Source organism: Crocodylus siamensis, chromosome 1 (assembly GCF_052110815.1).
Source record: "Crocodylus siamensis isolate JL-2025a chromosome 1, ASM5211081v1, whole genome shotgun sequence".
Classification (NCBI taxonomy): domain Eukaryota; kingdom Metazoa; phylum Chordata; order Crocodylia; family Crocodylidae; genus Crocodylus; species Crocodylus siamensis.
In genome coordinates, this window is record NC_143395.1 from 136,446,932 (window position 1) to 136,463,321 (window position 16,390).

Below are 16,390 nucleotides of genomic sequence, written 5' to 3' on the forward strand. Positions count from 1 at the left end.
TAACTTCTGTGAATAATTCTGATTTATAATTCAGTGAAACAACAAGATGACCACCTGCAGTAAGATAAATTAGGTAACATCCTTGCATAAGATATTCTAAAAGAGATGTTTATTTAGATCCCAGCAAGGAGCAGATATCCTTCAAAACACTACTGTAATGTTAATTATATGTGGACAGAATTTCTAACTTAAAAAAAAATGAATCCCCTTACATACTTTCACCATCTGATCTACACTAATAGTTACAAAAGGCTCATTAATAATGAGCCAATGCCACTCAAGAGACTAATTAAACTTATTACACAATTGTTTTATGCGGCCATTTCAGCATGCAAGGACCTACCATTTGATACATCAATGACATGTTTTAGCACCTTAACATGAAATCCTAGAAAAAGCCTGAAGCCTGACTTACTATAGCCATTTTTCTAAAAATAATTTATGCAGCCTTCTAGTTGAACCTGTAGTAACAACTAGCTCAGATCAAGTGATGAAAGTGCTAGTGACAAGCTGTTGTTCAATCTACAACCACCTTCTACTGCTATTGCTAGTTCACTTTCACTTTTGGGATTGCTTCGGGAAAGCATGGGAAAAAGTGCCCAGAATTAAGAGATCTAATAAGATTCTCTATATGCTTAACACTGAAACCTCATCTGGGCAGGTTTTGGTCTACAACAATCATTTTAGGGCAATCTCTCACTGTTCAATTAGAATTAGTGCTAGCCATCACAGGAATATCAGGGATCCTAGCCACCCACAATTTCAACCATCATGTTGCCAAACTGTAACCACAGCAGGTCTTGATCCTGCTGTAGAAAAAACCCTTGCAGCTGGTTCCTACACCAGTGAATGCAATGATGGAAAGATTCAGTAAACCTGGCAGCATTGATGAGGTCAGAGATTGTTTATTTTTCCTCACAGCATGTTCTCTTTCAGCCCAATATTTTTGGATAAACTAATCAATCTGAAATAAAATTTTTTGCTTCTTTAACAAGTATTTTGTAATTGAAAGGTCTGGTTTACTTAATTACATTTGTTGAGGTTTATATAGTCATTATATTTTGTATGGCTTTGGCTTTTTGATTTTCACCGCTGTCTATCAAATATATTTTAAGGTAAGTTAACAACTTATACAGGACGGAACAACTTATACTATTATGGAATCATTTATATCATCATGAGATGTTAATCATTTATTCCCTCTATGAAGGTAGGAATAGAAACAGCATAACTACATAGGAAGTATTGAGACCACTACCCAAAAAGGTATTAAGGTGCAAAATGCTATATGAACAGAAAAGCTAGGCATGTTTACAAATAATTTTCCTCAAGCATTTGCTTCTTACCTCATCTACATATGGTTTTACAAGCACCTGACCAACTAAAGCCTCTGCATCTCGTGTTTTGTCAATTGTTGCATATGTCCGTAAGCAATGTCGTATTATGTCGATATTTGAAGTCTGAAGGCCTTCTAAGAGCAACCCTTCCAAAGACTGCTGCAGCATGGCTGTTATTCCAGCTATACGCTATAAAAAAGGAGAGACAGTACAAACATAAAGGCAATCCTACTAATAGAAGCTATTTGCAAAGATGTTTCACCAACCTTAGCATTCAATTCTAAATTGAAAATTGAACAGTAAAAGTTGTGATAATGGTCAATACCAATTTAGCATACAATCCAATTAAAACCGTGTAACTTATATTTATCAGTTATTGCTGCATATTTAGCGCCATGTCATAAAGTAGCTACATTTAACAAAGTTACATTACAGAAAGAAAACTGCTTCCATGTAATGAGAAATCTATCTAGTAAAAGGTTTAAGATTTCACTTACACTAGAGAATTAAGTCAAATCAAGCTACTTCCTAACCCTTTTCCCCTAGAAATACCGCTCTGATCCAGGTGGAAAAGTGGGAGCATTACTTTCAGCTGGTGACTGAACTGCACATCACCAGCTACAAGTGGTGGCCTTACAAACCACCTAAGAATCAAAAACTATTACATGCAGCCCATGATCCACAGCTAGTTTAGGAGATTATGGTACATTAACTGAGTACACTGGGCACACCATAATTTATGCTTCAGTCTACAAGATAAACAAATGAAGTACAAGCGATCCCAGCCTCTAAATCTAGGCCTTGTTATTGTGTAGACTTCAAAGACAGTAGGATGATATGCTGACATTTTCATTTTCTACTCTTATTCTGAACTCTTCTTCTCAAGTGTTGGGTGTTGGAAATAAAACCAAGAATGTCCACAGAAAACAGTACTGGAAAAACAGCCTTAAAATTGGTCAAACATTTTCCTCCACAACAAACAACAGTTAGACTGGCAATAGGTAGAGGGAGACATGCCAATACTTCTGTACACAATTTACTGGCTTCAATTTTTGAAAGTTACTTACTGGTCTCACTTTGTCCAAAAGGGGCATTCCTTTGCTTTGTACTGCATGGAATTGTAACTGGTTAAATTCTGTGGCAATCCTCTCTAAAACCTGTCCAGTCAGAAGGGGGCTGGAAAAGAATTGACATATGGAAAAATAACAACTAATAGTTTAACATGCAAAAGGGTCTCCACCTAAGGTTCACTTCCACCTAACAGACAATAATAATAATGGTCTGCCTGCCAAACTTTCTCTACCCATCTATAACAAAAATCATAATGCTAAAAATAAGAGCTGTATTATTTATAACTATGCACCAATAACATCTTGCGTTCAGGGGGCAAGGTATGAGGTTCAGGGACCAAGTATGGTGCGTCTTCACAGTACGACAGAGATAAAAGGGGAAGCAGCAGCTGTCACAAGATTCTGCCTCAACAGCATGCAGCAGTGTTCCCTGTATTGGTGTTACTGCTGGTCAAGGGGAAAGCCAGTTTTACAGAACTCAGCAGCTCTAGCATAGTGTAAGCCTGGCTGGTGAAGAATACTTATTCCTCCATACACCTGAAGCACAGGAACATTAAAGATGGCAATCTCTGGGGACATAATTGTTCCTTCCTGACCCCAGCACAGCCCCACTAATCTCCTCAGTTTTTTACCATTCAATTGCTACTCCACTCTTGAACTCAAGTTTCTACTGCAACCCCCTGTATGTGTAAGATAAATGGAATGTACATGGCCTTCCTACATCCATTTTCCCCTCATGGCCCATCCCTGCCAGCCTGTGTTGCCTGTCCTCAGTTAGGCTCCCTTCCGCAAAACTAAAGATTAGCAAAATAAGTCTCCTGCACCAAAAGGCTCATGAAACCTGCATTTTCTCTGCCTACCAACAACAGCAGAATGGTGAGTTGTGAGGCAGAAGGCTGGCACTTCAGCTGTAAGACAGCTGAAAAGAGAAGCCCCCCCATCCCCAAATAAAGATATGGGGGGAGTATGGGGGGGGACAAGGGGGTAACTTGGGTCCCTGAATTTGTCAGAGAAGTCTAGGCGCCAGTCTCACTTCTCATGAAAAGTCTCTCTTTCCAATAGATGTTATGAAGTCAATCTTCAGATGCTCCAGACTGCCTTCAAGTTATGTGAAAGTGAGGAAAACAGAAAAAGTTATTCCATGTTTTTACGCCCAAACTGTATTGGAGCTTGTGGCACATTTACAGGATTTTGTATGAAGGTGTTAGACATTTTTTACAAACAGGTTTCAAAATGAAACAGGACATTTTGGGAAGGTGCATCCACTTTCATTGAAAATGCCATCAAAAAGTAGGAGGGACTGAAACCTCTGAGTTCCATGTTCAGCTAACTGTCACTCTGCAGAAGAATAAAACTGACAACCACAGCAAAGTACAGCCCTTATGTTTATTCTGCCCCAATGCTCAAAACTGCAAAGATATACACTGGTGTTCAGAAATTTCAGTACACTATAATATAATGAAACAGAAGCTGGACTAGTTGATTAGGAATAAACCCCAAGGATATTTATATATCCCTTACCTGTTTGCCTCTAGTGAAGACAATTCTTTCGAATTTTGGGAATGTAGGATCTTCTCAATCTTCTCAACTGACTGAATAACATGGATAAGTCTCAAGACACACATCTGTTTAAAAAAAAAGAAAAGCAATATTTAGCACTGTGTTTAATCTCATTTCTCAGTCACCATTTCCTAATTAACAAGTCTGAAAATGTTTTGTGGGGAATTCTTTACATTTTTTATTGGAAGTCTTTATCATATTAAGAAACTTGGTTAATACTTCAGCTCTTCTATTACACCTATCACAATACGTATCAATATAAATATTTTAATACATTTCCAAATAAGTATTCTTAACCCAAAGCCTACAAGATCTGTCATGTTATTTCTTGATATCAACATTTTAAAATCTCTCCCCCAGCATGCCTGTTAAACTTCAATTAATTTCATTATGTGGAAATCTACAAACCAGTACAAAATTAGATGAAAAAAGTAATGCAATCATGTAAAAATAAAAGTAAAGATATTAATATGAATGGCCTGTCTTAAAAAGGAAATTCTGGACTTCTACTCAATCTAGCAGAGCACTTATACCCCATCTTATGATTGTAGGGGCCTCCAAACAAGGTATGATATATATGAAGCCTATACATAGTGGAATAAAAACATTCAGTTCCCCCTATAAATTTCTTGTTTTAAGAAAATGTCTTGAATTTTCCAGCTAGAGAAGTTCTGTGTGTTTTTTTCCCCCTAAGTGAGGTCTCTAGTCAAATTAATTGCCTATTGTACCTTTTTTCTTCTAATGTCCTCTTGTTTAGACATACGCTCATCTACTGCTCGAATTCCATCACTGACACATGATCTAAGACTCTAAAACAAACAAGTGAATTTGAAAGTCTGACTTCAGGAGGTGAAGAAACAAATCTTAAATGACACCAGTTTAAAATCTATTTAACTAAGAGACAATACTGGCTGCCTGATAAGCACTATCAATATCTGTGGATTTATAACCATTTTCCAATTTTTAAAAAATGTTTCCACTACAGCAGGAAAGACCTAAACAACAGCAAAAGCTAATTAATTGATATAAATGGAAAATTAAAATATAGTGTACAAACTGCTCACAAACACAAAACAGCAACAACAAAAATCCACCCTCCCCCAAAAAAATCCCCAAATGAAAAATAAGATAAATATAACTGAAAATTCTCCCTTATGCTACCTGTTACAAGCAATGGGTAACAAGTTTTCAGCCAAACCACATCCACTTAACCAATACATTTTTACAGGCAATATGGTGGGCATATTAAATTTCCAGGCCCTGTACAAGCACCCTCAATGCAATTTGGTTTCTTGAAACTGAAAGTAACATGTGGGTTTACAGAATTCTGTCCATCTAAGAGACAGATGAGATACTAGCATGCAAGCAGTTTTCACCTAAAGAAGTAAATGGTTTGAAGAATTTTTTTTCCAAACATCTTTTTGGATCAGCTGCAAAGAAAAAATTTGCTATATACTCTAGATACTAAATTAAGAGTCATATTTGATTACTTTGAAAAGGGAAGAAAGTTGCCTGTGATTAAATCACAGGACAAGGAGGGGGAGGAGCAGGGAAAGGTGTTTTTTTATTGCTTGTTCTGCTATAGAGATCTTTAAATCACTTTGTGCCTTTTCCCCTGTAAAATATAATATTAGTATTTCACCACAGAATGTGGCTGCTCTTTAAACACACACTTTAGGTCTTTCAAAAGAAAGTACTAAAAAATGCAAGACTACTACTTGATGCTAGGCTCCTTACATCATACTGCATTCTCCAAAAAGATAAATATGAAAAGATATCTCAGTTTCAGTTCTGAGTCTGAAACCTCCACTAATGAATTATAAATCTGGGTAATTAAAAAAACCAATAAATATTCATAAGATAAAGCATTTAAGTTTATCAAACTTTTTTAACATAACAATTGGTATGAACATACCATGACCTCTTCTCGTAACTGTCCCAATGGCACTGAAAGCTGGTTAAGGGCTTTATCCATGCCCACCTAAAGAAGTTATCAAAACATGCATTACTATAATCAAATGACTTCCGAATTATTTCAGTTAACACATTAATTTTTTTTGATACAATCCACTAGTACAGCACTGAACTATAAGCACGTTGGAAATTAAATACATACTATCCTCACAAAAAAAGTCATCTTAATTCATTTGAAATGATGATGTGCTAATATGATGGTCTGTTACTGTAATACAGGGATGTCAAACTCACCTCATGCCCTGGGCTGGATCTGAACTAACAGGGCTCCTCATAGCCTGCATCCAGCCCAGGACATGGGGTGCCTCTGGCCCAGGGCACACAGTGAAGGCTGCAGCTGCAGCTGTAGCTCTGCCATGAGGCATGCACTAGTGGTGGCAACTCCAGCACAGGGTGACAGCATGGCCAGCAACCAAGGAGATAAGGCCAAAGTGGTGTCAACAGGCAAAGTGGCTGGAAGACAAATAGGGTGGCAACAGCCCTTGCTTGTCCTCCTGTTGCCAATCACCACATGCAGGGGCCCCAGATTCTGCAGCAAGCCAGCTCCCCAGCCATGACTCCAGTTTCCAGCTCTGGATAGACTGTTTCCATATGTTTGACAACCCTGCTATAATGGAGGCATCCAAAAAGATCGATGGGACTACGGGTGACAAAAAGCACAGAAGAATTAAGAAAAATAAGGATCTATGCAAATTGTGCATTTCTATGTTGTATTCTGTTATGTACCATAAACATAAGAACAAACAAAATGTAATAAATTACATTTAAGGGCAATTTATTTTTTAATCACCAGAATGGCAAGAAAAAGAACAGAAGATGTAGCAGAGAAGACACTTTCTTTTGACAACAATCTGTGGTGATTTGTCAACTGGACTGAGTTATTACACAGTCTGCGTGCTTATAAGCATTCGTAGTGGAATTTCAGACCTTTACCACTCAAGGTAAATACATACTTCATTCCAAAAGTGTTCCATGTACTAGCTCTTCACATCAAGTATTTGGAGAAATTCATTACCTTCATATGAACGTATCTTTTAAAAATAAACCAGGATTGTTGTTTTGCATCTTGCTACACATGTAGCAAGGATATAGCTTTTATAGTTATCTACAGGATATAGCTTTTATAGTTTCTATAAAAAAAATAAATACTTTCTAGTATCCCGTAATTTGAGGTTCAACAAGTTAAGGCTTCTTTACCTATTAGCTCAAGAAAAGAAGACATTCACTATGTGGAGGCATGATTAAGATCACATTGAAAAGCAAACACAAAAATACATAACCCAATTTGAAAACCTACCAGATTTGTTGAAAGATTAACAAAGTCTGCATAGTCCTTGTTTATGAGTTCTACCATAGCAGTTTTTAGGAGTTTATAATAGAGTTCCAGGTCATTTCTGAGCTCTTCCAGCTGGACACGTTTCCTGCAGTCGGACACGAAGTGATCGACATCGAAGTCTGGCTGAAAAGGAAATAGGTAACAAGGTACAGGGATGTTAATAAACAGTCCAGACTAAAGAAAAAAGCCCGCTTCCAATAATAAAGCTTTTCTGGTTGAGTTTAAAACAGAAGTACAAGCCCCTTCCTGGAAGGTGCAGAGAGTCTGCTATAAGGCTTTAATGAGTACTGAAAGTGGTAAGGATTCTCCCAGATGCAAAGATGTAGCTATTTTGTGAAAATATTGTTACTGTTCAGCTAATATAAAAACTCTTTTCAAATGAGAGATTTTGGGATTTGGAAGCACATTATAACAAAAGGGAGGGCAATTATTTGGGCCTGAGAGCCACTTAGGGAACTCTGGTGAGTTGTATGAGGGGGTGAAGGAGCTGACCCAGCCTGTGACAGCTCACCGAAATTCCCAAAGTGGCTCTGCTCTGGGGCAGATGGCTGGGACAGGGCTGCAGGTGAATGGGGAGTGGCATCCAGGAGTGGAATGGGCAGAAGAGGCTGGGATTGCAGGGCTGTGACAACGGAGGGCTGGGACCAAACCATGATCTGCCCCCTGCATGTCCCTGCAATGGGTTCCAGCTCTGCAGCAGGGGTGTGCAGGGAGTGGATGGCAGCTCTGCCCTAGGCCCCAACCCCATCATGCAGTCACCACTTGACAATCTTGAGACCTATGTGTGCAGGGCATGTGGCCAGGGTGATGAGATAGGGCCATCGATGGGCAGGGAGCTGTGTTCAGGAGGGGGATAGGTGGGTGGGGACAGGATCTTGAGGCAGGGACAGCATGTGGCCAGGGCCCAGGGCAGAGCCACAATCTGCTCCCAACATGCCACTGCCCACAGAACCGGCATCCGTTGCGGGGACACATAGCCAGCAGATTGCAACTGTGCCCTGGCCCCGTGCTGTCACCACCCCATCATCCCGGCCCCTCCTACCTCCCAGATACTGCTCCCTGCTTCCCCGCGACCCTATCCCATCTGCCTAGCCACACGCCCTGCCTGTGCAGCTCCCACCCCTGGTGGTGGATGTGGGGTGCCTGGACAGCAGGGCCAAGTCTGGTGGTGGCAGCCAGAAGGAGCCACTGCCACTGTTGGGAAGCGAGTCCAAGTGTCACACCATCTCAGCCCCACTGCATACCTGGGCGTGGTGGGACCAAGGGACTCACTGCGGGCCAGATAATATCCCTTGGCGGGCTGGATTGGCTCGCGGGCCATATTTTGTCCACCACCATTATAACAGGTCATGGAACAACAGTGTCCTAGCAGACAGCCTGTCTTATCAGCATCTGTAGTACAGGTAAGCATTTGGGGGCTGTTGACATAGATCTTACTAGAAATGGGTTTCTAGTTTTCTTTGAAAAGTCTTATAACCAAACTGCATCAGATAAGAAGCGAATAAGATTTACGCAGACCGAATCTGCACCTACCCGATGAGTCTGACATATAGCAGAGCTTGAGCAGGATTCTGCCAAAAACCACCCACTGAGAAACGAACCATAAATTCCACCAAAGCTTTCATTTCTAATTAAAATTCTAAGCCTATTCTTTAGCAGAGACAACTTTGCTGTTGCTAGGAGTATATATTTAACAAAAGGCAAAAAATGCAGATATTTAAACCCTGTATAGAAAATGCCTAGGAAAGAGATTTTATTACTTGAATAAGCATTAAATTTTTTTGAATGCACATTCAACTTTTGGAGACATTGTGCTTGGATGAGGACAGAGCACAATTGGCAGCAAAAGTCAACGTAGCCAAAGTTTCTATTTTTGTTATCTAATGACCTTTCACTGGAAACACAATTTAAAGGCACCAAAAAGATATTAAAATAATACCATATTTTTGGTGTATACTACAGTGCACATTTAAGAAAGAGACAGATATTCAAAATCCCCTGGAGAATGTTAATGCAATTCAGTTTCCTTCTCATTGAATTGGAAACTGTACTTATTGAAAAAATTAGGTAAATTTGGTTGAGCCAGAAAGATAATAGATAGCACACTCAGTTAAAGCTTTGGGTCTACTTTGAGTAGAATGCAAAACTTGTCCCAGACAAACAGCTTTTTTCATTTCTATATCCTATCAACAAAACTTGTTTTCTATAAGGAAATAGTAGTGTGTATTACTTTGATTTACATGAACAGTAGCAACCAGCTTTTATATACAATTCATGAGGATACAGGCACAGAATTATAGAGTTCTAAAGCACATGTGAGTGCAGTATTTTTGGTTTCACACATTTCCAGGAGAATACCAAACCAGTCAAAAAAAAAAAAAAAATCAGATCTATGTTTTGAACGTAATGCAATCAAAATGTAATAGTACCAGAAAAGCTACTGGATAAGTTTCATTTATAACTACACAGGCATTGAAACAGGACAAACATTTACCCAAACCAGCATTTAGCCAGAAACCAAGATAAGCATACCAGCAGAAAGCTGTCCTAGGAAACATTGATTACAAATGATTTCATAGACATTTCATAGACATTAGTGCTGGAAGGGACCTCGGAAGATCATCGAGTCCAGCCCCCCACCCAAAGGGCAGGAAGTCAGCTGGGGTCATAGGATCCCAGCAAGGTAAGCATCCAATTTGCTCCTGAAGGTGTTCAGTATAGGTGCTTGAACCACCTCCGATGCCAGGCTGTTCTAGACCTTGGGGGCTCGGACAGTAAAGGAATTCTTCCTTATGTCCAGCCTGAAATGGTCTTGCAGGAGTTTATAACCATTCAACCTCGTCATCCCTTGGGGCGCTCTGGTGAACAAATGTTCCCCCAGAAACTGGTGGTCACCCCTGATAAACTTATAGGTGGCCATCAGATCACCCCTGAGCCTGCGCTTTTCCAGGCTAAAGACCCTGATGGCTTTCAGCCTGTCATCATAAGGCCTGTTTTCCTGACCTCTGATCATGCGCGTGGCTCTCCTCTGCACCCTCTCAAGCTTCTCCACATCCTTTTTGAATTGTGGAGCCCAAAACTGGATGCAGTACTCCAGCTGCAGCCTCACCAGGGCTGAGTACAAGGGGAGAATGACATCCCAGGATTTGCTTGAGAAGCATCTATGGATGCAAGCCAGCATTTTGGCCACTTTACTAGCTGCAGCATTGCACTGAAGGCTCATGTTCATCCTGTGGTCAATGATGACCCCCAATCTCTTTCTTTCATAATGTTAGCCAGCATAGCACTGCCGAGCCTATAAGGATGCTGCAGGTTTTTTCTCCCGAAGTGGAGAACATTGCATTTTTCGGTGTTAAACAGCATCAAGTTCTTGTCTGCCCATTTGCTGAGCCTGTCCAGGTCAGCCTGGATCACCCTCCTGTCTTCTGGAGTGGATGCTTTGCCCAAAAGTTTGGTGTCATCAGCAAACTTGGCCAGTCTGCTTCTGACTCCAATGTCCACCTCATTAATGAAGAGGTTGAACAATCTGGGTCCAAGGACAGAGCCTTGGGGGACCCCACTGGTCACAGGACACCATGATGATTGACTTCCATCAATTACTACCCTCTGGGTCCAACCACGGAGCCATTTTCCCAGCCAACGGATCATGGTGGACCAAAAGTCACAATTGGCCAGTTTTGCCAAGAGGTGATCATGGGATACCAGATTGAAGGCTTTTTTGAAGTCAAGACATATGACATCAATCTCTTTTCCCTTGTCCAGGTGATAGGCCACCTGGTCGTAGAAGAAAATGAGATTGGTTGAGCAAGACCCACCCGCAAGAAACCCATGCTGGCTATCCCTTAGGATGTTGGCGTCAGCCAGTCCATTAAGGATGGCCTCTTTAATAAACTTTTCTACGATCTTCTGTGGGATAGAAGTCAGGCTGATGGCCCTATAGTCAGCCAGATCCACTTTCCTCCCTTTCTTGAAGATCGGCACCACATTGGCCTTCTTCCAGTCTTCTGGCACTACACTAGAGCGCCAGGAGTTTTCAACCATCCATGCCAGAGGCTGGGCTATGATGCTCACCAGCTCCTTGAGTACCCTGGGGTGTAGATTGTCAGGGTCGGCTGACTTAAAAGTATCCAGCCTCTCAAGGTGTTCCTTCACAAGGTCAGCATTAATGGAGAGCAGGGGATCTCCCTCACCTGGACCTCCCTGTCCTGTGGTGGGCATGGGCATTCCGTGGGACTGATGAAAGACCAATGCAAAGTACCCATTTAATAGGTTGGCTTTTTCCTGTTGTCAGTTGTCCCATCTGGTTCAGCAGGGGTCCAATGTTGCCCTTGCTCTTCCTCCAGCTCCCCACATCTCTGAAAAAGGACTTTTTATTGTCCTTGATGCTCAATCAAGTACTTAGTTTTATATCTCATCCAGAAGAAAGCCATCCCAACAGAAGAATGCTTCCTAGTACCATAGTGGAACATTTGTTCAGAACTGACCCTAAGGCAAGAGATAGATGTTTCTTGCATTTCCTTTGGAGATCTGCCAAGCCACTGTAACCAGGCTTTATGTAGGTCATCTTATGAAAAATGGCAAATCAAAGTTCTGGTATGAAGATACAAAAAATCAAGGGTCTCTCAATGGTTTAAATCTCATTTAAAAAGCACTTGATTAGTCATTTAACGCAATCTGTGAAATACACACAGCTGAAACTAGTTTTAAAAAAATAAACACACCAAAATCAAGCTCAATTTGTTTATTTAATCCTGCCCCCCCAATAAAAAAGAAAACATCTGTGTATACTACCCTTGGAGCTTGCCATATTATCCAGAAGAACAATTATGAAAATATCTAAGAGGCTAAATACACAAAGTGAGAGAGAGGTGCCCAGATAGGCACCTGGCTGGGGTCTTATGACCCCTGCCACCCCCAGTGCTCCTTCCTGCCCATGGCGGGGGGGGTGGACTAGATGATCTGTCTAGGTCCCTTCCTACTCATTGATTCTGTGAGATAGAAGCCTATATATTCTGAAGATGATTCAACTCGTCAAGGCAAAAGATATCTGAACTTACATTCATTTTCACACTTCATTCCCATTATCCAAATAACATTTACTGAATAAATAGGAACAACAAAATTGTCAAAGCATTGATTCTTTAGAGTAACTACCTCCCAACTTTACCACCAGAAAAGCAATCAGTTGGGACTCTGAAGTCAGAGCATCCACAAATAAGTGGGATTAAAGGATGAGATTTTTTTACCTAACACGTAGCAAAACCTAAATTTAGCTGACAGGTTGGTTATATACCTGCAATAACCACTACTAGAAACAGAGAGCTCCCATGCCCAACCTAAAGTTTACAAGACTGATACTGCACCCTCAGATTATCCTTTTCAGACACACTATCAGGCCATTAAACACAAACAGTTCTGTGTAACTGCGATCCCAGCTACTATATTTGCAATTTAAAGTATCATGAAATTTACATGAATAGCATACAACTTTGTAGCACACTATAAAAAAGTTATTCAAAGGGAAAAAGTTTACAATTAAGTTTGAAATTAAATTTTCAATAAGTCTTGCTAGAAAATGTAACAGTAATTACTATCTGGAGTTTTTCTCAACTAACTTTCTGCATTATATCACTTGTATTTCCATTCACTTTCCCCTATTTTCATGATTTTTGTATAAAGGAACACTGGATTTTATATACACGTACAGCGCCTTGACATGGTGGCAGCTATCCTGTGAGCTAAGTCGATTTACTAACACAACTAACTAACTAACACTGCATTTAAGTCAATTCTGCTCCACATAGATGTATACGCTCTGACAATGAAGTCAACTTAACTTTTTTAAAGTTGACTTGCCTGTCAGAAAGTTAGTACATGTGTAGGCACCCCTTAAAAGGATCGCAAAGCACTCCAATGCGCTCTAGCGCAATGGCTGACAATCACTGCCCTAGACAATGGTGACAGGCCCAAATTGAAAAATAGAATATATAAATAAAAATAAAGGCACTCATCTAATCTAAATATCCTCAATCTAAATAAAACCATGCCAAAAACATTTCTCAGAGCAAAAAAGAAAGAAAAAAAAAATTCAACATACATTTATCAAGAGGAGTGCTTTTCTGCCTGATGATTAGAGTGAATTATTTTCTGATTAAATAATTTTCTATAGAGAATGCTGATTCCTCAAGAGCACAACATTTTGCAAATGTTACTTTTGACAAATCTCCCTAAAGACCACAGGTGGGTTTCTGACAAAGCACTGCCTGCCAGCTCACTTGCTCAACTCCTCAGTAGCAAGCACAGCTCCTGCGTCATCCTGCAATACCAAAGGACTCAATCCAGTGGCACTTCTGGCGAGCCTGACAGCCCTGGGATCCTTAGCCATGATCCTAAGGAAACCCAACACAGGGCTTCTAGGCTTATGACTGAGGCAGCCAGCTTGGGAGCCATGAACCTTGGTCAAGTGAAGAACATACACAGAGGCTGACCTTTCGAAGGACACACACATTGTGACTTTCTACCAGCCCTAATGATGATAGTTGAAATAGGAACTTTACTACCTGCAATATTGAGCCATGACAAGGAGGCTTATTTTATGTTTTGCACAGGCAAAGCCATCATCAAGCACTTTTATACAAGTGCCAGAGGCTCAATTTACTAACTTTTTAAACTCAGCTTCCAGCAGCAGTGATATTTTTACCCAAATCTGATACAGAAACAGTTGAAGTCCCTACCCTCAGAAACTGAGTCTGCTACTACTGCTATGAACCTAAACCACCTGCAGTGGCAGTAAGCCCACTAGAAAATGTCCAACTTGGGACTTTAATGGCACACAAACTAATGAAGTATCAAATTCATCCATTCTCTCTTGTGACCATCTCATTTAAAAATTAACCATTTTTCTTTTACTACCTACGTCTCAGTTCTCGCTGTAATATAGTTTTCTTGCTTTTTCAGTCTGCAGGCTACTTCATAAGAGAGCCTCACCCAGTGCCAGTCTCTGTACTGCTACTGCTTGAGGTTTTCAAAGAGTTATTGTAGCCACAACTGCCCAGGAAATGCCCAAGCATCAAGGATCTTTTGAGATACCTTTTTCAGAACCAACCATAAAGTTGGGACAAGCTTTCAGGCATCAAGTGCCTTCCTCTCAGGTATTTTTAACCTCATTTTTCAGATTGCCAGAAAATACTTTATAGAGCTGCAGTAGCTGCCACAACCCACCGAACAGGAGGGAACTCACAAGGGCCTGTTCTGTGACACTGGCTCTAATGGCTACAGCATTCACCCTGTCTGAGACTAACAATGAACTCTGAATGGCTCAGAGTGGGTTCAGGTGAGCTACAGATTATTAAGGGTTTTCTAGATCTGCGTGATGCCCCATTTCTCTCCTCCTTCATCAGTAAACCCTGTTATGGGGCAATACTGCTTGTGCATGGGGAGGTTCATTCACATGGGAACACCCAAGCAGAAATCATTTCCCCAGGTTTCCGGGTAGGAGTTTGAGCCAAGGTAAGAGTTATGTAGCACCCCACCTCCCCAACTGAACTGGGTGCCCCCTGCTGCCTGGCAAGTAGCAGCACTAGCAACGCTACAAGGTAACAACCCATCTGGCACATGAACTATCATGGCTTCAGCGTTAGTGATGCCACAGGGGTTAGTGTCCTTTAAGCTACATGCAGTTCACTGGATGGGGGAGAGGTCAGGCTTGCCCTCCCAGCCAGGGCTCCACAAACCCCCTTCTGCGCCCTGTAGCCAGAGGCAAGTCCCCCTAGGCCAAGGCCTCCAGGAGCAGGCACATGTTTCATTATGTGGCATTTACAAAATACAAAAGGGCAAAAAGAAAGTAAATGGGGGTTTATGATGGGCTGCATCTCTCAATGCTACAAAACAAAAGGGACAGATGCTCAGTTTAAATGGAAGTTTCTTCTTCAGACACGGGGTGGCTCCAGCTGGGAACTCGCTGCCACCGGAGGCAGCAGCTGCTGAAGGACTGTGCAGCCAGATCCCAAAAGTGCTTGGACCCGTTCCCTTGGAGGAACAGGCCATCAATAGCTACTGAGCATGGGAGTCGGGAACATGGCCTCAGTCTAGGAACTTTCCAGCCTGGAGGCTGCAAGCAAGAGATGAAGTAGGGAAAACCCTCCTTAAACCTGGGTCACTCTCCCTTGTGGCATCCACTCTCTGCCCCCACCTGATGCAGGCCTGCCCTGCTGTTAACAGAGAGGGCTACTGTGTGCATAACACCTGATTCTTGGGACAACTAGTAAGAAGAGCAGAGAAAGCATAACGGGTCACAGGCTCAGCGCGAGGGCACCAAGGGGTGCGGCAGGCCTATCTGTCCCCTTTTAGTCAAGGAGTGCAACAGGAGATGGGGCAAGATGCATCTATGGCCTGACCTGCTCATACTTCTGTTACTGCCTTGGGGCAAAACTCTTGGGGCAGGGCAGTGCCAGAGGAGTTTGGGAGCTCTTCCCCAGCCAGCCCCTTCATACCCTTTCCCAGCCCCAAGGCACCACAGAGTACGCGTGCGAACCGCATCCTCACCGACCGCCTAACCAACACCCCCGACGCACACCCACCAGCATTCGACGGCGCGCATGCGCACCACGTCCCCTTGCCCCCCCCCCGGCACACCCACCAGCGTTCGACGCGGCGCGCATATATGCACGCACACACGCCGCCAGTCCCCGGGCGCCGCCCTGCCCCCTAGCCCCGGGCACCTTCATGAACTCGTCTTTGTCGAAGCAGAGGTTGTCGGGGCCGTGGGGCAGGTTCATCCCGCGCGGCTCCATCCCGGCTGCCGCGACCGGACGCACTCGCTCCCCTCCCCAACTGAGGCCGCGGCACTTCCGCCAGCGCGGCAACTGGGCTGTGCCTGGGCGCAGGGAGCGTCGCCACTCGCCACAGCGGCCCCTGGCGGGCGCCGGCGGTACTGCAGGCGGATGCTCAGCCGCCTGGGCATGGCGTTTCCCGCGGTGGGGAGCGCAGCCCGGGGGCGAGGACTCAGCCTTCCCCCACCGCAAAAGACCCCCTTGAAATAGGTTGGGAAGAGCAGATGGGGCAGGATCTTTCCACTGCCCTGGGGGGGAGTGCACCCCAGCTTGGCCCAGTGT

The 16,390-nt window shown here is 42.5% G+C and overlaps 1 protein-coding gene across 2 annotated transcripts in view; it reads right to left on the minus strand.

Moving 5' to 3' along the window:
* Positions 1-16,114, minus strand: part of COG2 (component of oligomeric golgi complex 2) — a 45,492-nt gene extending 29,378 nt beyond the window's left edge. The window contains exons 1-7 of one of the 2 annotated variants that reach the window (XM_090043759.1): positions 15,998-16,114; positions 7,239-7,400; positions 5,883-5,948; positions 4,696-4,776; positions 3,929-4,032; positions 2,405-2,513; positions 1,347-1,526 (exon numbers count right to left, since the gene is read on the minus strand). In XM_090043759.1, coding sequence (XP_089899885.1) covers positions 1,347-1,526; positions 2,405-2,513; positions 3,929-4,032; positions 4,696-4,776; positions 5,883-5,948; positions 7,239-7,400; positions 15,998-16,069 — 774 coding nt within the window. In that variant the 5' untranslated portion in view covers positions 16,070-16,114. Of the gene's footprint in view, positions 1-1,346; positions 1,527-2,404; positions 2,514-3,928; positions 4,033-4,695; positions 4,777-5,882; positions 5,949-7,238; positions 7,401-15,915 lie in introns of both variants that reach the window. The other variant, XM_090043767.1, reaches the window with a different exon arrangement.
* Between the last annotated feature and the right edge of the window lie 276 nt (positions 16,115-16,390).